A 22,553-nucleotide genomic window follows, 5' to 3' on the forward strand; every position below is an offset into this window, starting at 1 on the left:
GAGCTACATCCCTGGGCCCTACATGGGAGAAGGAGAGAGGCAGCTTCTGTAAGTTGTTCTCCGACTGCTACACATGCGCTCCCATCCACAACACACTAAAATTATGATTATATGCCAGGAGTTGGGAGCCCAGACCCGTATCTCACCCAGAAGCTTTGCAAAGTAATTAAGATTTGTAAACAAATGATAGAAAAGGAAAAAAAATGGCTGTGAAATAAGGAAGCTCAAACCCATCAGGATGGAGGACAGGAGGGATTATTACAACCATAAAAGAGGAAACTAAAGAGGAATTCTGTCCAGAGTTTTCTACAGTAGCCTACAGAGAAGACCACTGAGCTTTTGAAAATGAAATATAAAGCCACTTTTGTTGCAGCCCTGAAAGAATTGGAGAGGGGTGTTGAGAAATGATGTTTATGTGCAGATATAAAGCAAAAGTAGGCCACACAGCAGCGAGGCTCAAAAACTACCTTTCATGGAAGGAACAGAAGACACCATGCAAAGGCTACAGCCAGTGGCTTGAAGCAAAGAAAAAGAAAAACTAGCTTAAGACAGTTTCATGAAAGGATTTGTATCTTGCACTCTCAAGGGCTCACAAAATTAGACTATTTAACATAGCAAGTTACTCAGTTTGGAAGACATGGGAGGCAAAACATCTACACAGTCTTGAAATTTACATTGAATATACAAAACCTGGAGATTACCTTTAGAGATGGCTCTTGTTCCGCCGAATTAATGGTTTTGGTCAGTATAAAATCACAAATCGAGGACTATGATGGCGTTGCTGTGGCTGCCTTTGACATGAAAGTCATGGGAGACATTTTCAGAAGCAATTGCCTGAGCCGTGAGCTTCTCCTCTTCTTGGGAATGACACTTCCGTGATTTGGAATTTGCTATTCACAGGTTTTGCTAAGTGTTCTCTCACATATGAAAATCAGAAGTTTGACTGGGCAGTGGTGGCAGATGCCTTTAATCCCAGCACTCAGTAGGTAGATGCAGGTGGGTTTCTGTGTGTCAGAGACCAGCCTGGTCTACAAAGCAAATTGCAGGACAGCCAGAGCTGTTACAAAGAGAGGCCCCAAACCAAAACCAAACACAAAACCAGAAGTTCGATTGTGATCATTCTGGACTTTTGTGAGGTTGAGACAAGTCTGTTTTAACTATTTGAATTTTATTCTCTTTTGACATAAAGTTGTGAACACTCAGAAAACCTATATCATGTTAATATTCCTACAAGAAAATACAGGTAAATCAATATGTGTCACGCAATACCCATTATCTTACTGCAAGCATTAGTGGTTTTAAAAAAGTTTTTGATTCATAACTTGTAGTTATTAAATGTGCATGACTCAGGCTCTAAGAAACTGTAACTTAAGACAGTCTCTTACAATGAAAACCCATGCACTCAGTTTACAGCTGGCTTCAGAGAAGCAGACAGACTGCGCCAGAGGCCAAGGATAAATAATATTTCAAATGTGTTAGTTATATGACCTAAGTAAAGCTGTAAGCTGTTAATACAGTCATCAATTTTTTTCACAAAGTCATCAGATATATTGCTAATTGTGAGGTTGTGTTTTCCACTGTGGGCAAAGTCACTAAAGTTCTTCACTTTCGTAGAGTCCAGACTGAGCAGCCAGGCGCTGAAACTCTCCTTCTGGGTTAAAGGCTTGTTTCACATCCAAACCTTTCCCGTTAAGCGCTAAATATTTGCTGAAGGTCGGGCGAACACGCAGCTGCTTGGGAGCTGGAAGCGTTTGGTTTGGACGGGCTGAAATCAATAATAAAAATCAATTTAGCAGAGTAGTTTAAAACACATAGTTGAGCTTAGTAGGCACTGGCAAATACGATGGGAAAATGATTTTGAGGAAAATACCCTATACTTCACAGCATGCTGAGATGGGTGTGCCTCAGCTTCCCAGTTAACTGAGCTGCTCCGTGACTTACCTGTGACATCCAGTCTTGCGTTACATGTGGTAACCCCAGCTTCATTGACGGCTGACACCGTGTACCACCCTGCATCCTTCTTGTTTACATCTTTTATCAGTAAAGTCACCCTTCCAGAGTTATCATGATATAAGCTGGAAAGAAACAAAAGAAAACTAAGGAACGGGAATTATTTTTTTTCTTTGAGGTGAAAGTTTAAGTGATATTGCTGCCATATAGACTTTCATTAATAAGAAAAAGCTGTTGAAAACCCCAAGACTGTCTCTCATCAATGCCAAGTAGTTACTGGAGTTTAAAAACTTACCCCACCTGTGCATGGAGGTATCACTTTATAGTAGAGTATAAGACCCTAGGCTGGATCTCTAGGAAACTCATACACACAGACTCTCCTCCCAAACAATTCCCATTTATTTCCTGTAGCCATGGTTTTTTATTGTCAACAAAAACATGAACTGTAGGCTCTTTTATGCCTTATTTTTAGGACTACTTGAATCTGACTTATATCTGTATTTTTAAGAACAGACAACCCAAAGCCATAATTGTGTAATTTATAACGTGTGTAATAAGTATAACTAGATTCATCCAATCAGGGTACATGTCAGTCAGGAAAGTCTTGTCTCACCTTATCCGATCAGTGTTGAACTGGACCATTTCATTGTTCCTTTTCCAGAAAAGCTTGGGTGGAGGGATGGCTGAGATCTGGCATTCTAGTTTCACTGACTCTCCCTCAAAAACTTTCTTACTCTGTGGTTTGTAGACAAACATTGGTGCTCTTTTATGCTCTTTTGCTAGATAGTGGTGGTAAATCAATAAAGATGATATTAAGCCACATTAAAATGTTATGAAATTTTTAAATCTTTAAAAAGCAACATCAGGATTGAAAACCTTTTTATTTTTAGATAAAATACTGCAGCACAGATTATTATTTTACTATATTCAGAGTTCTTAAAGTGGAATATAATGATCTAGTGAAGTTTTTCTCGTTCCATCTACAGGGAGGCAGCATGCATGGTGGAAGAGAAGTAGACAACTATGGTTCAGATTCCTGCCGGGGGTGCAACTGAGCAGGACAGTGTTTGTCCTGCCTGTGAATGGCTGTGACCTTGATCCTCAGTCCTTTGAAATGAAATCTCTATTGGTTCCATGAGCCATGTAAAAATTGGAAAACTTTTTTGTAGTTTCCCAGAGCCTCAGTTTTCTGTATCCCTAACTACAGCCTTAAAAACAAAAACAAAGCAACCAACCAAACAAACAAACAAACCAAAACCAAAACCAAACCAACTCCAGGTTGTAGTGATAGATCTCTATGATATGAAAGAAAAGATGCTTTGTAAGCCAATAATATGCAGGTGTCAGTCGTCACAACGACCTACAAGAAGAAGGTATGGGAAGCGGTGAGCCGACACTGAAGGTGGATTTTCTAAAGGAGAAATGAAGAGACTGAATGCATTGCAGCCCAGGTCTCTCTCAGCTGGAACAGGACATTGTTTACGAAGCTGCTGGCACAAATGCGATTTATCCGGATAGTGGGAAGTGTGTGTTTTGGGTGAGCATGCACCTATGTGTTTATTCCTTGTCACCCCCTCTTTGCTTTGGTTGGGGTCCCTTAGTCCTAAGGTCTTTCACTGATCTAGGTACAAGTTCAAGAACGCTGTCCGTACTTTAACCTGGTCAGGCTTTTATATAACAGATAATGATTCATTAAATATTTCTTGTGAGGTAATTCCATAGTTTAAAGCATTACATCGGATACATTTAAGGTACTTAATGGTAAAATTAAAAAAAAAGCACACATGAGTTTTTATAGAGCTGTGCTGCTATACCGTGAGGTGAGAGTTTTATCAGAAGCTGTTTTTTTCCCCAAAGAAATGGGCATTTTTTTGTTTATAATTGGACGCTACTTTCCTAGTAAATATAACATAGTACATAGCTAAAAGCTAACACCCAATGTCCATTTTTTTTCAGGTAAGGATTTATATTATGATAGCCTATGACAATTTTATATCAGCATGAGTCCAGATGGCTACATTTTAGACTATAGAGCATATAAATTATTAGACTAAAGTTTCTATTTTGACATCCTGTTCTAGTTATATCAACAAATGCTTATACTATCTCATTTGCTCCATCTAAAATTATATAACATTCTCTCTACCAATTCTTGCTCAGCCATGCTAATTGTTGCTCTGTTCACAAAAGGTAGGGACACAGAAACAAATTAAATGCCATTCAGTTGACCAATGGATAACGAGGATGTATATATACAATGAAATAGTATTCAGCTAGAAGGGAAAATAAAATAATGACATTTGTAGGTAAATGGATGGGATTAAATATATATATTGTGTGGGATATCCTAGATCCCAAAAGAAAAAAAACTTACTATTTTCTCTTTTATATGTGATTCCTAGATCCAAATCTTAAGATGTGAGTATATAACTTGGAGTAACTGTAGAAGCCAGGAAAGTAAATAAGGACCACAGGGTGGGGGTGTCACTAGAGAGGAGAAATAGCAGTATTCAATCGATGGAAAGTCTCCTTACAAGGACTAGCTTTCAAAATTCCCAAGGGAGCTACACACACTGGCAAAAATGTGAAGCAATCAATAGCTCTGAAGAACAATGACCAGCATTGCAAGAATATATCCAAGGCTGCATTGTGGCTGTCATGTGTTGGCAGTAACCACCAGCTCTCTAATTGGACTTAAGACTGACTCAACAGGAGGGAAACCATGGAAACCTAGCCTACGAGTAGTGAGTTCATGGATCTTAGAAGAGAACTTACTATTGTCACTCTACTTGATCAGTAGAGCTAAATCCTCACTGCATTCCAAATAATTATCTTTATATTCACAGGTAAGTGTATCTCCCACCTCTCATCAAAGAAGCCTCTCTTTCCAGTAGGTGGAGACCACAGTAAAAACCCAAATCTGGTCAAAGTATGGAGAACAACTGGCTGTGAGGTACCCAGCCTCAGTGGATATGTCTACAACACAACGCTTGCACCCAAAGTTCACGGAACATTGCAGAAAAGGAGGCAGAAAGACTGTAAGAGCCATAGGAACAGGAAGTCTGCTGTGAGATTGTATCTCACAGCAAAACTAGAAATAACAGGGAACCTTCACCTTAACTAATCGTTGCCTGAACAAGACAAAAAGCTAAGGCTTTTTTATAAAGAGAAAGCAGGTTGAGCAAGCTCCGGGAAGCAAGCCAGTAAGCAGCTTTGTCCATGGCTTCTGCTTCAGGTCCTCCCTTCAGGTCCCTGACTTTAGAAAAGGAACTGGTGGTAGGCCTGTCATTCTAATCTTCCTAAAATGTTTCCTCCTAAAACACCCTTTTGTTGTTTTGAGTATAAATTGGTGTTACACTAGATTCTGCAGATGTTAACCTTAAGTGTGAAGTGCTCTGGGCTTCTCTTTGAAATTATTTTCTTTTATAATACTCCTGCTTTTTCAGCCATGTAGCCTTGGAAGGATCTCTTTGGAGGCTTACCAAGGACGTCCAGCTGCACCGTGAAAGTGGCTTCCCCAGCTCTGTTCCTGGCCACACATGCATATGGCCCTGCGTCTGATGTTCTGACCACTTCGAAGATGAGTGAGTGAAAACCCTTCTCAGACACTATCATTTTGTGCAACTCGTCTGACTGAACTGGTCTCCCGTTTAGATACCATGACACATCAGGGGCCGGCAGTCCACTCACCTAGAAACAAAATATAGCAGTTTTCTATTTATGATTTTAACAATGTTGCCACCTGGATTTGAGATTGAAAACAGAAAGCAGAAATTCAAAATATATTTATTGTAATTTTTTTACTGTGAAATTAAAAACTTGAGATCAATATATTGTTTTTAGACTACTTCAGACTACACCCAATTCTTTCATATATTACCTCAAATTCTTTTTTTGGTTGCTTTATCTAGAACACTAATTCATGTTTCATGTCCCACAAGGAATATGGAAGCTACAGTTTTGTACATAAGCAGTAGTTGTTTATATGTTTTTGTATAAAGACATTTAATCCTAATAGTAACTCTCATTGATAGGGTATCTGGAAAAATATTTTACAAGAAAAAGTCCTTAGAACGAGGATAATCAAAATGTGATGTGGTTTCTTCTAAAGTGCTGTTCTAGCTTGAAAAACTAGGAAAGAAGAAAGCTGAGTAGTTAGAAGTGGTGAATAGAAAACTACAGGTGCAAGTACTTGAGACAGCCTGTTGTCAGTGCGTGCGTGTGTGTGTGTGTGTGTGTGTGTGTGTGTGTGTGTGTGTGTGCGCGCGTGCCTGCATGTGTCTATATCCAATATATCTGTTTATATCCAGTACATCTGTTTATTTTGCTAATCTTATGCAGTAAGTACTATTTGTGATTCCCATTTCACAGATGAGACAACAAAACACAGAGGGGTTAAATGACTTGTCTACATTTACCCAGCTGGAAAGTGGCACAACCAGGGTATAACTTGTGTCAAGTCAGCTTCAGAACCTGTGTCCCTTTCCATTGTACATAGCGTTTTTTAAGCTGTGTGGCAAGCTGTAAAAGTTTGGGAAGGGGGCAATTCCCCAGCCTTGGTGCCACGTTGTTAATGTGTCCTTAGCATATTTAAAAACACTTACTTTGAAGTCCATTCTGCAGAATCGTCCTTCTTCAATGGACATGTTTTCTGGCACTTGGATGAAGCGTGGTGGGTAAAACTTCTCCTGGATGGCATCCTGGTCATTTGCCTCTGCTCTTGAGGACGATCTACTTCTATAACAATATTTTAATAATGACTGTGCAGAAATGTCCTTGCTTTTCCATTCACACAATACAATTTGGCCATCATGCTAGAAAGACCAGAAAGTCTGCTTTGGTCTGATGGCATAGTGACAATGGAGACAGACCTTAAGGTTGATGTATCCAGTGGCTTATTTGATGACTGGCAGAAATATAACAATTTAGAAACATCTGTTGCAAATTGAACATTGAATTACTCTCCCCTTCTTAAAGTGATCAAAGAGTACCTCATAGTTAGCACTGGATTTTACTTGTTGTGACAAAGTTATTTAACATGGAAGCATGGCCCTGACTGTTTGACTACAATGTTTAAAAAATACCCTTTGAGGTAGTTCTGATGATTGACATACAATATTTCAGCATCATCTTTTACATTAAAATAGTCACACTTATTTTTGAAAGGATATAGTAAACTGGAGGGTTTTATGTGTGTGTGTGTATATATATATACATTATATATACAATATATACAATATATATATTGAGTGGAAACCACTTTAGATAGCCAAATACATGTCTATTTACAAATTAGACAAAATTACCTTACTTGTGAAGTGGGAACCTGCAGCCGTGCCTGTTCTGGATTATGCTGCTTGAGACGAAATCAAAAATGAGAAAGTTAACATGCAATTGGTCCTTTCAAATGAAGCAGAAATAAGCAATTGTAGTTGAGAGGAATGTTTCTGTTTTGGCTGTTACTGCGGTCATGATTGACTTTGTGTGTCTGCCAATTAAAATAGAGCAAATAACTGCCTACTTTCCTTAGCATCCCCTTAATTCTTCAGGGTTCTTACTTTCACAAGTATGACTTATAAAAATCTGCTGGACCCAAAATTGATGGTAGCTTACTTTTCAACTGACTGTTTTATGATAAAGGGTGACATGTCCCTTTGACATGTTTGACTTGGGGACACCGTACAGGTTGTACTTTAACAAAGCAAAAATAGACATGAGGTCACTTGTGCTGGCGCGAGGCAGTGGGTGTCAAGCTACGGCCAAGCAGTTCCGTGAACAACAGTGAACACACATTAGACTGGAAAATACTTCTCCTTTTAGCTCATGGCACAAAATCTTGTTGGACACCATTTGAAATATGGATAAAATTATAAAAAATGTAAAACTTGAATTAGTTCCTGCTAAATAGAGGACCATTTGCCTTTTATGATTTATACTGAGTGCCAGAAAATTATTTCTACTTGAGGATAAAGTTAGGAATTGATGAATATTATAATTGAATTAATTGACTATATATTTAGTGCCTGTTTGGTATAAATGTTCTTGGCACAGTGGAAAATTGAAAAGAAGTAGAAAATATAGTCTCAGCTCAAATATCTCTGAGATATTTGTACAAGAACATAGGGAATCTGAATACAAAGATTTATTTTGGGATTAATCTTTTAGCCAATGCATTTTTACATTTTAAAACAATGTAAAAAATGGCTAGTCTTAATAATCTTTAAATAAAATGTCAAAACAACTTATCAATTTAGCAAACAGCCTAGTTTTTAGCAAAAATAAAAAGAAAAATTAAACCTAATAATTTAATAAAACTCAGAATCTTCAAAATAATTTGTTTCTAAGATACGGTTTCTTTGTGTAGCCCTGGCTGTCCTGGAACTCACTCTGTAGACCAGACTGGCCTTGATTGACCTGCCTCTGACTGGGATTAAAAGCAGTGTACCACCACTGCCTAGCTAAAAATAAGTTTTTTTTTTAATTTTTGGTTTTAATGTATTATGTTCAGAAATAGAGTATCTCAATTATATCATAAATGTATTTATGTTTATAACTACATTGTAATTGGCAACATTTCTTATTACTTAGGATTAATGTTTGAGTGTATAAAACAGTAAGATTTACTTTCTGCCTTCATTATGTTCCTGCCACTATCTTCTTGTCCTGGTGCTGTCACCTTCCTTTTAAACACTGCCATAAATACTAACTAACTTTGTGAGTAATTCTACTAGTAGAGACGGAGTTGTCTTATTCTGCCTGTGACTGCCTATGCCATAATCAGAGTTCAACGCAGTTGATGTTCCATGTAAATTGGTTGAGTGGATGGATGGATGAATGAATGAATTGCTCAGTGTCTAAGATCTATCCCATTAGACACTGATCTATCCTTTCTAGTTGGTCTAGTCACCTTTAAAGGAAACAAAAATCTCTTGTTCTCATTTCAAGTTCATTTTCTCAGTGAGTTCCCACCTCCGTCTCTGTTGCTCATAGCCTTGTAGACTATTTAAGAGGGAGTAACAGCTTACAGAGGGACACAAAAAGGGTAGCAGCTCTTCAGTTCACCTTTCCCACTGTACACTTGTCTTTTGGTTAAGTTACCCGTTATAATTAAGTTGGTCGGGTGCAAGTCTGTGTGTTCACTGTATCCTGAAGTCCATCCCTTTTTGGGAAAATGAGCTTTCATTAATCTTATAGTTGTTACCCCATAGAGTCATTTTATTAGTTTGTTCATGAAAAGGCATATTTAAACTCGGGAGCATGATCAAAGGAAGTAGGTAAGTCACAAACAAGGCTTAAAACATCAAACAACTTAAAATTGCAAAAACAAAACAAAACAAAGAACAACAACAACAACAAAAAAACCTGTCCAAATCTGGCCACAGTTGTGTGCCCCTGTCGTCCCAGGTACTCAGCGAGCTGAGGAAGGAGGATCAGCAGCCAGGTTTGGGCTGAAGATCCTGTGTTAAGAAGAAAAACAAAGGCATGGGTACATAGCAGTCCTTTTTATTTACCTGTGGAGAATCTTGGGCATCACTGTTTTGAGCCTGAAAGACGGCAGCGGCATTCTGTGGACCTAGCAACCTTCGAGCCATCTTCTCCTCATAGGTCAGCCTCTAGAGGGCGGTGATGGGATTCAGTCAGAGGTATGCATTTTAAAACAATATAAAAAATTGGCTAGTCTTAAGAATCCTTAAATAAAATGTCAAAACAACTTATCAATTCAGCAAACAGCCTATTTGTTAGCAAAAATAAAAACCAAAATTAAACCTAATAATTTAATAAGACTCAAAATCTTCAAAATAAATTGTTTCTAAGATAGGGTTTCTTTGTGTAGCCCTGGCTGGAACTCCTCGAAAACCATTACTCTAGGTCAGGACTTCGAGCTGTGCTCCTATGTTTTGAATTATAGTTTCTGTTTTCCAAAGATCCTTGTCTTCAAAGATGAGCTACTAATTCAGTTGTATATTAAGATCTATATAGTAATTACAGCTGTTTTTATTTGTTCACGGACACACTAAGGTGTAAAACAGTTGAGTTGGTAAAATTTCCCATTAGTTACTTTGTAGGCAGACATTTTGTGAGAAGGTAATGGTTAGTTTTATTTTTTTGAGAGAAGATTTCATGGAGCACAGGCTGGTTTTGAACTTACGATCTACGAAAAGCTGACTTTCAACTCATGATCCTCCTGCCTCTACTCTTCCAACCCCAGGGGCAGGGAGAATAAAAATGTGCCAATATAGTTTTTGAGAAAAAATGTGTAAGATAAAAAACTTCATTGTATTATTTAGTTTTTAAAAAATTTTTAAGCTGCTTCATCAATTTACTATGGAAACCCAAAAGGTGGACTTCATGTTAGAGTAATACCAAACTGCAAGCAAATATTCCTTTTTAAAAAAGTGAATCCTATTTCTTGCAACCTCTGTGGGCATAGATCTATGAGAGACAGAGGTAGTGTGTGTGTGTGTGTGTGTGTGTGTGTGTGTGTGTGTGTGTAGTGGTATTGGGTATCAATCTTAGGTACGTATCCTACAAGTGAGCTATATTCTCAGTCTCAGAACTTTCTTATTGGAATTAGATCTTTAATAATTTAATAGGCCTATCTGTACAAAAATGATAGCTTGCTCACTTGATTTCCGTTATGAAGAAGAGTGTCCTTGCATTTCAGCTTTCTCTCCAAATCTTGGATCAATGCTTCTTTTGATCCTTGGATTTCATGGTCAGGAGTCCTTGGAGTGGTTTTAGCATTTGCAGTTGGGGTTGACATAGCATTTACTGGTTGGCTAACCGAGGATTGTTGATAGCTTTTAAAAAAGAAGACAAATAAAAATGATAGAATTGAATTCATTCTAAGCCATCTTTAGATATATTGAGTTTACCACTTAGAATTTCTAGTGTTGTTAAGAACACCATTGATTCTGATAGCAGTCAAGAAGGATACTATAAAAATGGCTACTGCCTTTATCTTCTCTCTCGGCCAGACAGAACTGTGTAGTGGGAGGAAGGATCTAGACATAAGGAAGACATCTAGAAGATCCTCCCTAAAGAATGTGATGGTTAAAGGGAGCTTTCTAGTTCTTTAAGCCTGATGGTTGAATTTCTTGTCTAATGGAGAGATGGATATCAGGCATTGGTGTGCTTCAGCTACCTCTCCCGGGCTTGAGAGAGCTGACTATTTTTAGGATCTCTTCCTAGCAACATGTGATCTCAGACTTGGGCTTGAAATGGATGGTATCAAAGTCTTTATTCCAATCATGGCTCTTTCTTTTAGAGCTGAATTGACCAGCACACTACCAGAGTTTTGTGAATGTTCTACCACTCCTCAATGGGATCTCTGGCTTTCCTATTAATTCCCAATTCCAGTTAATTTTATACCTCAAATGATCCAATCCACGGCATGAAATAACTTTTAAGGTAATGATGATTTCTTCGGTAATGCTGAACTGATTATTTTTTGGCAGATAAAGAAAAGGATAGTTACAGGAACACGGAGCCTGAAACATAACTTTAAAAAAAGGATTTGGGAAAAAACCCTACCAGTCTGAAAATAATTTGAAGAACTTAAGTTCTTATATCTTATTCTGATCCTAAATGTTTTTTCTGAGGTACCCTGGGCTCTCTCCAAGTTGCCATATTGATATTGGTAAAGAGCAGGGGGCAGCAATTAAGGGGTCCTGTATTGTTAGCTGTTAAGTGGCTAAAACTTTTCCTAGTACTTTACATTGTTTTAACTTAGCTTGCTGATCTTGCCCTACATGGGCAAACCTGTATCATTCTAGTTCATATGGAGAAACTGATCACTGCTCTAATGAATATTTTGTAATAATCACAATAAATGTTCCCTAGTCAACCAGATCCAAATGAGATCAAGATTCACAAGAGGACTTGTGATTCAGAAGAAATGAAGATTGAATGGAGCCAGGGTCTTCACTCTCTATGCTGGGGACCTCGTGATTATCCCAGGGTTGACTGTAAACAGACTGATGAGTAATAGGCATCATCACTTGTGACCACGCCACTCATCTATGCCCACCTCCATAAAGCATGGCTATGGGGGACACTGTCAGTTGATCTAATGGATGTTTATTTTATCACAGTCAAGCTATACTGTCTTCGAAACTGAGGGTACCCTTTCTCTCTTTACATTTTAGATATTTGGGTTTTCCTTGTCTCTATCAATCCTTAACTAAAGTCTGATTTGTTCAATAAAGTAAATAGTCAAGTCAATCATATGTGTAGATAAGTAATGAAGCCTCCCCTCCCTTGATTAAATTCTGAGGCCGAAGCCATGGAATTTTCTTGGCCTTTTTAACATTCTTGTAGTGTATGCAATGATAATTGCCTATAATGACTTTCAGTTCTAGAGTCCTATCCGTTTGAGGGCTGTGTGTGCTTGGTAAAGTGAATTAGAATTAGACAATTCTGTTCTCATCATCATATTTCATAGAAAGCCTAAGGGACTCAATGATAGCCAAGCCTTGGAACCGGAAGATAGCTTAAGTTAGTTGACATGCTTTGTCGGCATATTAGGTGGCATATGCACTAGACTTATAAGTTCTTACTTATAAACTAGTGCTGTTTTTACACTGCTTTGTAGGTGTTTTTTTCTATCACTGTTAATCCTGATCATTAAATAACTGGATCACCCAGCAGGCTATTTGCCAGTCACCCCATGGCAAGCTCTTTGGAAGGAGTAATTAGAATGAAAGAACCCCCCTCACTTTCCACTGTGTGGTTTGATAAACTGCTAAAACTGTTGCCTGAGAACTTCCTATCATTGAGAATCGAAATGGGTTTTCAAGAGTCTTTAGTTCAGAAGCCAAGGGATTACTTTGGAAGATGGAGCAATCCTGAGCCCATCAGAACAATGAAAGAATTGTGCACAAATGTTCAAAGGGCCAGGACTTTCCACCCTGTACAGCTGGACTCAGAATGGGCATCAAGTAGTGATGGCAAGATTAGAAGAGTTATCTACAGTTGCCGAAAATGGAACAGCTAAAGCTGGACCTTTGATCTCTGGTTTGGGGACCTCCTAGGCTTGCTTTCTTAGTCTCTATTTTTGCCTCTCTCTTCTTAGTTCTGCACAAAGCTAGGTGTGCAGTTGAGGTTCTGTGAATATTTGTTTGATAACCATTTTTTCCTGAGCAGAACTAGAATAGGATTGAAAGACTTTACAAGGGGAAAGATAACCAGAGTAGTAGGTTATATGTTTAAAATCCTGATATAAGAAACTTAGAAACACTAAGAAGCTACACGGAGAATGGCATGTTAGTAATTGTGAACAAGAAAGAACTACAAAGTATGAAATGAATGCAATGGGAATTTGTGGGGAATTGGGGGAAGAAGGGGTCCTTCTGAAATAATAAGTCAAAACTGTGAGAATGTGATATTCCAGGTCAGGAGCCACTGTATATAATTGTGTTTAATATCTGTAGGATTCCAACATGTTTTTGAGTGTCCTGGTTTTTATATTTAAGAGTAGGGAATAGATTCCATTGCAAATTGAATTGCTGTGGTCAATTCATCTGCTTTTCTGGAATTTCAAACAATAAAACAATTTTTGGAAAAACTAGCTCAGCCATCTTGTTGCTGAACACTCTCATGGTGGGTGGATATCACGACTTGATACCTGCTCTAAGACATAGGCTAACCTTGAACTCCTACAGGTCCTTTTTCTGTTCAACATCAAACAAATCTTCAGAGAAGACAGAAACGTTAGCAAGAGTTCCAGTAAGACTCCAACAGGACATGGTCCTCCAGAGAATGCTTGAGATGTCTCTGGTTTAATCTCTGATAGTCTCACCAGCCAAGAAATATGAAAACTGATAGCCCTAAATTTAAATAAGTACAAAGTATTCAGTTCGTGTTTTAAAAAAAGCTCAGCTCCACATGGTGTCCCTTCTTTGGACCGAGTTCTTTCAGGACAGTTTCTGGCCATGGAACTATAGTGCCCTCTTGCATAAGGCTGTAGGTATTCGCTCCTGGATTTAGGCCACCTGACAAAGCTCACCAAGTTATGGCTTCACTTACCAACACAAACCTGAAAGCCATGAGCCTTCTGTCCCAGCCTCCCTTCTGATCCCAGGACAGACTGTTTATACAAATGACTGCCTGAGTTCCAGACTTTTAAAAAGTGTTAATTTTAAATTATATTAGCCAAGTGGATAGTTAGGATTAGAGGGAGACTTGGGTAGGAAGAAAAGACTATGAGAAGAAACTTAATAGCCGTTGCTTATGAGGGAGGAAATCCTAGCCACAGAGGAGTGGACAGGTGTTCCGCATCCCAGCCAAGCCAGACCTCAGAGGAATTAAATTTGCAGTAAGAGGAACTTAGCTTAGAGCTAAGCAGAAAGTTTACCGTTCCCTGGTATGCTAGGAATCTATTTTTTTTCCTTCTGAAGATGACAAATAATAGGGATGTAATTGTGTACTACAGTAGGTAATTTGAGTTCCACTCAGCCTGGACACTGGAGAATGCTTCGATGACTTCTTACTATCAGTATCCTGGCTCAACGAGAATAAAGCCCACACTCTAAACAATAACAGCAGCTCACCCTCCAGTGGCCTCCGATAAAGCTCACGGCACACGCGGTGTACACAGGTTCACTTACTTGGAGTCCGCAGCGGATGGGATTTTACTGCTACTGTAATCAGGCTGAGATGGCAGTATAGATCTGAGGAAGCTGGCTGGGGACTGGTTATAGGTGGCAGTAACCTTTTGGCCTGGGTTGGGGCCAGCAAGCTGCTGAGAAGCAGAGTAAGCAGAGGAAGACACGGTGATATGGGAGCTCACTGTGGAGGAGGCAGAAAACTTCTGCTCTGTGCACGGGCGGGGCTGGATGACGATGGAAGACTGTTTGGTCTGGCTAGGGAAGCTGGAGGCTTCCGTTCCTGGAGGCTGCAGTCTGGAGCCACATGGATTTTGGGACTGGATGAAGTGTTTTGGACGTTCGTAATTAAACATGCTTAGCTGGTATGTGGAAGATGGATTTGTTCCCAGATGGGTAGAGAGTCCTGACCGTGGGGGCTGCAAGCGGGGGTTACAGATGGTTGCAGCAAGTTAGAAGCAACCTTAGTCTGGCCCTGCTTGTTGAGATCTCGAGAACACTGTACTCCTGGCTTCGGTGGGTCTTTCTTGAATATTGTTTCTGAAAAGGGGGGAAATGATTACATTACAAGCATAGTCTAAACAATATCATTTATTCGACATCGTCAACAAAAGCTTATGCGTTTTTTAGGGTCGCCTCAGGGTAGAGTTTCCCCACATTCTCTTTTCTCTTTACTGCTCTCTTTGCCCAGGTGACTTTCCTACTTAGAATAACTATATAAAAATGATTCAGTGTGCTTGCTCATCTCTAGTGAAAGCGTATGCAGCAGTTTCAAGATACACACCACAGATTTTTCCAAGGAGCATTTTTTTAAAATAAGAAATCGTTTTGATGTCACTCAATGTGATAGTTCTAGAGCCTCACGACTAGCTTCCATCCAGATGCTGCAGACTCCTTACCCTCAGAGATGTCAAGATTTAAAATAAGTAACAGTTAATGTATGCCAGTCTTAAGACAAATTCTCCCCATTTCTCATCAAAGTAGATTAATATCCCTTTTGATATATCAATTAACATGACTTTAATGTCCACTTGCCTTTTCTCAATTTCAAGAAGTAGAATGAACAGCTAATTTGTTATGACCAATTTTCAATTAATTTTTATTATAACTTGCTGATTCTCTGCCCTTGATTCAATACTGATCAGACTACTAATGTACTATGACTGTGTGCTCGCTTGTCTCCATATGTATAATATTTATTACAGACTGCCTTTGCAAAGCCAGGCGTCATTTTTCTTGATATGTTTAGATTATACTTTCTAGTTATTGATATCAGTGGTCTCTTAATTATCTAGTTTGTTTCATTCATTTAGTACGTATTTTAGGCTAGTGTTGAAATCATTATAGTTCCACTTATTTTCAAAGGCAATCAGTAAGTATAGACATAAATAAAGCATGCATGAAACTGGCCTGTCAGTAAAGGAAAGATGGATGCTACTGCTTTTACTGTGGGGTCAGTGGCCTTTATGTCTTCCTGCAGCAGGTCCCCATTTTTCCTCATTTTGCTATTAAAATCCACCCTGAGGGTTGTCTCTGCCTTTGATTTTTCCCATTGCTATGTTGAATAAATGCCAGAGCAACTGCTCCTGCAAGTTACTGTAATACCCACTGTTTTCGTTCAAAATATCAGACGATTTAATTTTGCTTCATATAATATACAGAAACTCTGTAATTTTGATAAATCAAATGTTTAGCTGAAAAGCTTACCGAATTGCTTACATCATCAAAACTGGGTGATGTACAATCATTTGCATTACGATCTGAAAATACAGTTCATGATTCATCCAAACCTATTAACCTCATCCTAAGGGCTTGCTGTGCAGGCTAGAATTAAGTTAATATCAGCAAGGACAAAGCTGCATGGAACTACCTAGGAAAAGGCTCTGTGGAGAAAGAGTACTTGAAAATTTATGCATTCCCTAATTTCAAATTTATGAATCCAGACTCTGGCAACCAGAGTGCATTGCAGAAACGAACCATGAGAAGTCTTTTGATTGTCAGGGGGAAAGATCCAGAGGGTGGGACAGTTTACTAGAAACCTTTGTTCCCTGAAATAAAAAGACTTTATTGCAAGACAGCTGGTTTTTATAGCAACAGGTCTCTCTGATGAATGTAGACTTTGGTTCTTAATTTTCTTTCTGGGCAGGACAGTTATTCAGGCTTGTGACCAACTGCCTAAGACATAGGCTGGAGATATTTTCCAACAAGAGTTTCCAATTTTTTTCAGGACATATTTCCAGAATGTCAACTGTCTTAAGCATTTTGGTATCAGTCTCCTTAGTTAACAATATTGGAGTTTTAAAGCTCAAGTAAAGATTTACTGTTTCAAAAGTCTTTCTCATGTCATCACATTTCATACAATGTTTAGTTTATAAAATGCTGATGCAACAATAGATGTCCCCAGGCAACTTTATGTCTTGTTTGTTGTGATTGCTCAATTAGATTCTAACGGCGCTTTCCTATTCCTACCAATGATATTTCAATTTCAAAGACTATAAGCAAGGTCTTCTGCTATCTCATATTATAAAAACAATACTTTAGAAATTATTAATTTAACAGTTAATATTTACTAACATTAACCATTAAAAATCCCTCTAGTATAACATAGACTTTCACAGAAGACTGGATTGAGGCCACAGTACAGGGTCATAATTACAGTCAGATCAAATTAACTTTTCCAAGGAGAATCAATGCTTTAAAAATTAAAAAAAGGATGCAGAATTTTCTTTGCTGTATCCTCTGCACAAGCCTTCCTGTTCCAGTGGACTGAACAGGCTCCTTTATCTTTAAAACTTCATACAGCACCATTATAGTATTGTAACTGTCAGCTCTCTTTCTTCTTTCTTTCTGAAAGATCATTTGTGAAAATGCCTCTGATCCAAGTTAAAAAACAAACAAACAAAAATTCAAACCATAGCTCAAATGAAGGAGACACTTACCCTGAGTTCAGAGGGTGCCAGCTCGTCTCAACCCACTACTGAAGAGAAGGGAGATGCATCTCCTTCCCCCAGGCTAATGCGGCTCTGGGCTTAGTATCGCAGTGCCCTGACTTTTATCAGCTGCCAAGCAGTGACATCTGATGTGCTTCCTGTCCATCTACCTATGCTGGCATGCCAAAGTAAGAGTCCACAATCTAAACAATATCTCAGATGTCTTGGTGATATTTCAGGAGTAGGATTACATGAGCTTCTCTCGCAGGCCTCTTTATTTTAGACAAGCTTATACGGGGTGACAGTGAAAAAGGGGGAAACTGGAAGAAAACTTGATTTATACATGTATTGTGGTGGGGCTTTTGGATCTTCCCCATTGGTGGGACAAGGATGAATTTCTCTTCTCCAGTGAGAGGACCAGTAGGGGAAAGATGCCAAATTGAATTGTGCATCACCCTGCATTTGAGACCTTCTCTTTTTTTCACTTGTTTATAAGAATGGGGGTGGAGTCTGATTCAAACATTGCATTTCAGGAGGAGGTGTGGTCAGGGCACATGCCGGACAGTAGAGACATGGTGGCCTCTGACCCAAAAGTTGACAAATGGAAAGTGTCATTTGGTTTAGCAAGTTTTCTGACTCTTCCTGGTGTATGTCCCTGAGACCTAGCATTTTTATTTTCAGAGAGTTTTGAAGTCCTAAACAATCAAACAAATAAGAATAAGTCTGTATTGCTTTTTTAAATCCTCATTTTACACTGAACATAGAGTAATCTCTCTCTCTATCTCTTTCTTTCTTGATGGTCTTGGAGACTATTACATTTAGGCTTCTATCTTGTGAGGGCATGTAAATACTATAGAAGAAGCAATCTTCAAATCAAAAGAGATGGTAAATGAGGTAGGCGGCCTGAGGATCAATTAGGATTATTTCCTTTCGATAACTTCAATTTTCCTACCTCACGATATGTACTCAGATCTTGTTTTAATTAAGATGTGTGTTAGGGTTAAAAAGAACCATATTCTTGGACACACCCGAGTCATATAAAATTTTTCCTAATACCCAGGATTAATGTTATGTACCTGGAGTCAGGAAGATGAGATGAGAAGATTGCTAAAGCCACTTACGAAGAGAAATTATCTAAAACCATTCTCCACAACTGATCATGTTCAGGTGCCTTAATAGCTATTCAGGGAAAATTGGGCACTTGCTGTCTCAGAACATGATTGTTGCTTTAGCAGAAAAGTATGCCAGACTTGATGAGTAGGTGGTTGCCTACAAAGTCTTATTTCAGGAATCTCCCAAAATATTTTAGCACACCTGTTCTCTGATATCTCAAATTCCTTCAAGAGGAACCAAACCGTCCAGTCCACAGCATCAAGACATAGCAATGTGAGTTACATAAAATTAGAAAAGCCAGAGATACAGCACTTTCTTTTTTTGCTTTTTATTTATTTATTTTAATTTTAAATAGCTTGTTTTACATGTCAATCCCAGTTCCCTCTCCCTCCCCTCCTCCTGCACCCTCCACCACCCACCCCCCCAGCCTCCTTACCCTATCACCATTTCCTTCCACATAGGGGATATCTAGAGTCTGTCATTTTGCTCAGGGTAGGGTCCAGGCACTCCCCCTAAGAATCCAGGCTGAGAGAGCATCCCTCTTTGGATACAGCACTTTCTATAAGATTGTTTTAAGCATTTTAAATGGGTAATCAGTGGTTGGCATTTGACTCTGCCTGAGGGGAAAATGACTTGGACAAGGGAGTGGAGCTATTAGATTTGAGGTGTCCTAGAATTCAACTTTGGGATATATCTTACCATCTAAGTGCAGAAGATGTCAAGGATAGACATATACCCTATACCCATAATTTTGCACAGAGTGGCTTCTAATGTACTATGGTTGAGAAAGAATTTTGGTCCCATGTATCCTCTGTCCATCAATCTTTGCCTGTTCTTGTGGCTAGGTATTTGTAAGATGCGATGTGTGTGATAACCCCTATGACTCAAAACGAAAAGTTAATCCTATACTAGAGAAATGGTAAGTGTGCTAGTTTTATATCAACTTGACATAGCTAGTGTCATCTGAGAGGAGGGAACCTCTGTTGAAGAAAATGCCTCAACAAAATCTGGAAAGCATGCAGGAGGGTGACTATTTTCTAGATTATTGACTGATGGGATAGTGCCCAGTCCGTTGTGAGCAGTGACATCTCTGGGCTGGTGGTCCTGGATACTATAATAAAGCAGGCTGAGCAAGCCAGTAAATAGCGCTGCTTCAAGACCATTGCATCAGCACCTGCTTCTAAGTTCCCTCCCTGTGTGAGTTCCTACCCTGATTGCCTTCAGTGCTGAGATGTGATATGGAAGAGTAAGCAAAATAAACCTTTACCCCATGCTTTGCTTTTGGTCATGGTGTTTTGTTACAGTGATAGAAACCCTGACTAAAACAGTAAGTCAGTCTTCCTTTCTGATACCATCTCCAGGAGTTAAGCATCTTTAATACTAATAATCAGCTATGAACTTGTTTTCCTACTCTAACCAATGGATTATACTTTGGAGTGATGGTCTAGGCCACCTCACATCTGTATGCATTTGAATGGTTCCTTATTTGACAAAAATATTGGAATCTTTATACCAGAAGAATCATTAAGATGCTACAGAGGTGAACCTTATACCAGACAATCTACAAAAGAGAGTTTTTCATGTGTCTTTCCCCACACAATCATCCTTGTGCCTCACAGAATTTAATCACATCCAACTATCTCACTTAAACTTTCCTTCCCCAGGTTAGGGAAGTTCCATGTCCTATCATCCCTAGAAAGAGATAGTTATCTAACTATCACTTATTTGCCCCCTTGTCATATATAGGCATTGTCTTTTTTGAAATGTAAAGTAGCTAAAAATAATTCTGAGAGTTGCTTCTAAAGGCTGAGCCAAGTGTCTGCTGAAGCTCATGTCTGCTCTATCAACTGGGAAGAAAAATGTCACATTGAGGATAAAAGGAGTAATTAGTAAAGAAAATTGTGTAAGGTCGCATGTCACAATGATTCCTGAAGTTCTAAGTGGATATATATAACATTTGTGACTTGAACTATTTACTCTAGTATTTGGTTCCATCTTACATTCTTAAATAGGAAATAATTGTGTTTGTACTTAAGGGTAATAATGACAGAATTAATTTGATTAATGCCCAACAACTTTGTAGACACATTAATCTTTTCTGCTGTGTATTTTGGAGAATCCACTCTACCACACACTTATAGCACAGCCTTAGACAGTATACTTATACTCTAAACTTCGATAACCACAACATGAAGACAATACCTGGGCTGCCTGCTTAAATCAGATAGCTGCTCATAGACTCAATCTGGGAAATAATATAACAGACTGCATGGTGGGTGTGATATTCCTCTCAACTAGAGATTTGGATATTATTGGGGGAAGAACAGTAAAACTCATAGAAAAAATTGTGTTATCTTTTAAAGAATTTCACCCAATAGTTTTTTCAACAAATAATTTTGTCATGGAAGATGTAATTTTGAGATTCTTAAAACATTAAAGGCTTACATTAAAGATGCATACTCATGAAGAAAAACTTAGAAACCGGTATTGGTCATCATCCTAGAAAGCCTAGCATAGAAACAAAGATATAGAATACACATAAATATTTGTTTATTAAATGAACTTCAGCATTAGTTACAAGACACACACCCATTCATCCAGGACTCTATGAGACATTCATTTTTATTGTAGAGGAAGATGTTCGTTGCCTACTTGGAGATCTTAGAAGCTAGCTGAATCCAAGAGACCAACCCAGAAATACAGATGTAGGTTCCTTTTAGAGATTTGCATATTCTCACTAAAAGAAAAAGGCAGTTGGAACTAATTTATTGTAGGTGCAGGGACTATTTATTGCTTTTCTACTACATGCAGAACACATAGTTCCACATCCATTAATCTCTGCCTCTTACGGTCTTTTGACCCTCTCTTCAGTGATGCCCCCTAAGCCTTAGGTGCAGAAGTTATGCTGCACATGTGTATGTGGGTAAGTCTCTGTGTGGGTATGTGCATGTGAGTTCAGGTATTTGTAGAGGTCAGAGGTACTGGAACCCTTGGAGATGGAGTTACAGGTGGTTGCAAATTGCCTGTCATGGGTGCTTGGTGCCAAACTTGGTTATTTTGCAAGGCTGAATTGTTCTCTTAACTATTGACCCTCTTCTCCAGATCCCCAAATACATATATTTTTAATAAATAACATATCCTTTGTGTAAGGAAGAGATGTTACTACCTAAATGTGATGTGTAAATACTCATTCTGCATTTACTAGCTCTGTTACCTTGAACAAGGCTTTTGCATTTTTGAGTAATAAAATAAGAATAGTAGGGGATGGGGTCAGCAGAGTATAATAATATGTTTAATTAGTATGTGGAAGCCCTGTGTTCTGTTCCCAGAATCTCATATGGAATTTTGTAAACTGAGTGTGGTGTTACATGTCTGTAATTACAGCTCTTGGGAAGTGGGCATAAGGATCAGAAGTTCACCTATGTGTGAATTGGAGCATAGACTGAGCTTTAGGAGACTCTGTCTCTAAGTAGAATAGAGTGAAACAGAGTAGAGTAGAACAGAATAGAGATTATAGCACTATCTGAAAAATAAAGATTAAATGAAGAATTGTTTAAAAAGCATAAAGTTTCACATAAGTCAGGTGTTGCCCTCTCATAGCTAATTGTTTTTCAGGAAAATTATGCAATAAAATATCTAGAAAGTTATGCTTCTATTTGTATTTTACTACTTAAGAAGTAAGTTTGTTTCATATTTCTTTTTTGTTGATATGTCAAGATCCTGTTAAAATAATTTGGGTAAAATTAAATTAGCAAAAATAAACTTTTCTTTTCACAGTTCCTAAATTTTCACTTAGCTCAGTACCGTGGAATGTTCCAACAATTTAAGTCACTTGAGAGACTGAGGAAGGAAGATCATTTGAGAAAGGCGACAAGCAAAACCTGTACACACACACACACACACACACACACACACACACACACACACACACATTGAAAAACTCACTGTCAGGCAT

The 22,553-nt window shown here is 38.5% G+C and overlaps 1 protein-coding gene and 1 long non-coding RNA gene across 4 annotated transcripts in view; one reads left to right on the forward strand and one right to left on the reverse strand.

The window, feature by feature from the left end:
* Nucleotides 1–1,149: 1,149 nt before the first annotated feature.
* On the reverse strand, nt 1,150–17,616 carry Myot (myotilin). 2 transcript variants are annotated; one of them, XM_005069157.4, is made up of 10 exons: nt 17,495–17,616; nt 14,559–15,095; nt 10,577–10,751; nt 9,462–9,563; nt 7,257–7,303; nt 6,555–6,687; nt 5,433–5,640; nt 2,564–2,729; nt 1,942–2,075; nt 1,150–1,765 (listed from the first exon to the last, which is right to left on the reverse strand). In XM_005069157.4, the coding sequence occupies exons 2-10, from the start codon at nt 14,909–14,911 to the stop codon at nt 1,593–1,595; spliced, it is 1,491 nt and encodes a 496-aa protein (XP_005069214.1). In that variant the 5' UTR covers nt 14,912–15,095; nt 17,495–17,616; the 3' UTR covers nt 1,150–1,592. The 2 variants fall into 2 exon arrangements, with proteins under 2 accessions (XP_005069214.1, XP_012968113.1); XM_013112659.3 differs by having other exon boundaries at nt 7,257–7,306.
* The window catches only part of LOC110340740, a 40,834-nt gene continuing 21,252 nt past the window's right edge, over nt 2,972–22,553 (forward strand). Inside the window, exons 1-3 of one of the 2 annotated variants that reach the window (XR_005875755.1) lie at nt 2,972–3,487; nt 5,397–5,534; nt 11,794–12,015. This is a non-coding gene — a long non-coding RNA (uncharacterized LOC110340740). Of the gene's footprint in view, nt 3,488–5,396; nt 5,535–11,793; nt 12,016–22,553 lie in introns of those variants that run through there. The other variant, XR_002382542.2, reaches the window with a different exon arrangement.

Source organism: Mesocricetus auratus, unplaced genomic scaffold (assembly GCF_017639785.1).
Source record: "Mesocricetus auratus isolate SY011 unplaced genomic scaffold, BCM_Maur_2.0 Super-Scaffold_6730, whole genome shotgun sequence".
Classification (NCBI taxonomy): Eukaryota; Metazoa; Chordata; class Mammalia; order Rodentia; family Cricetidae; genus Mesocricetus; species Mesocricetus auratus.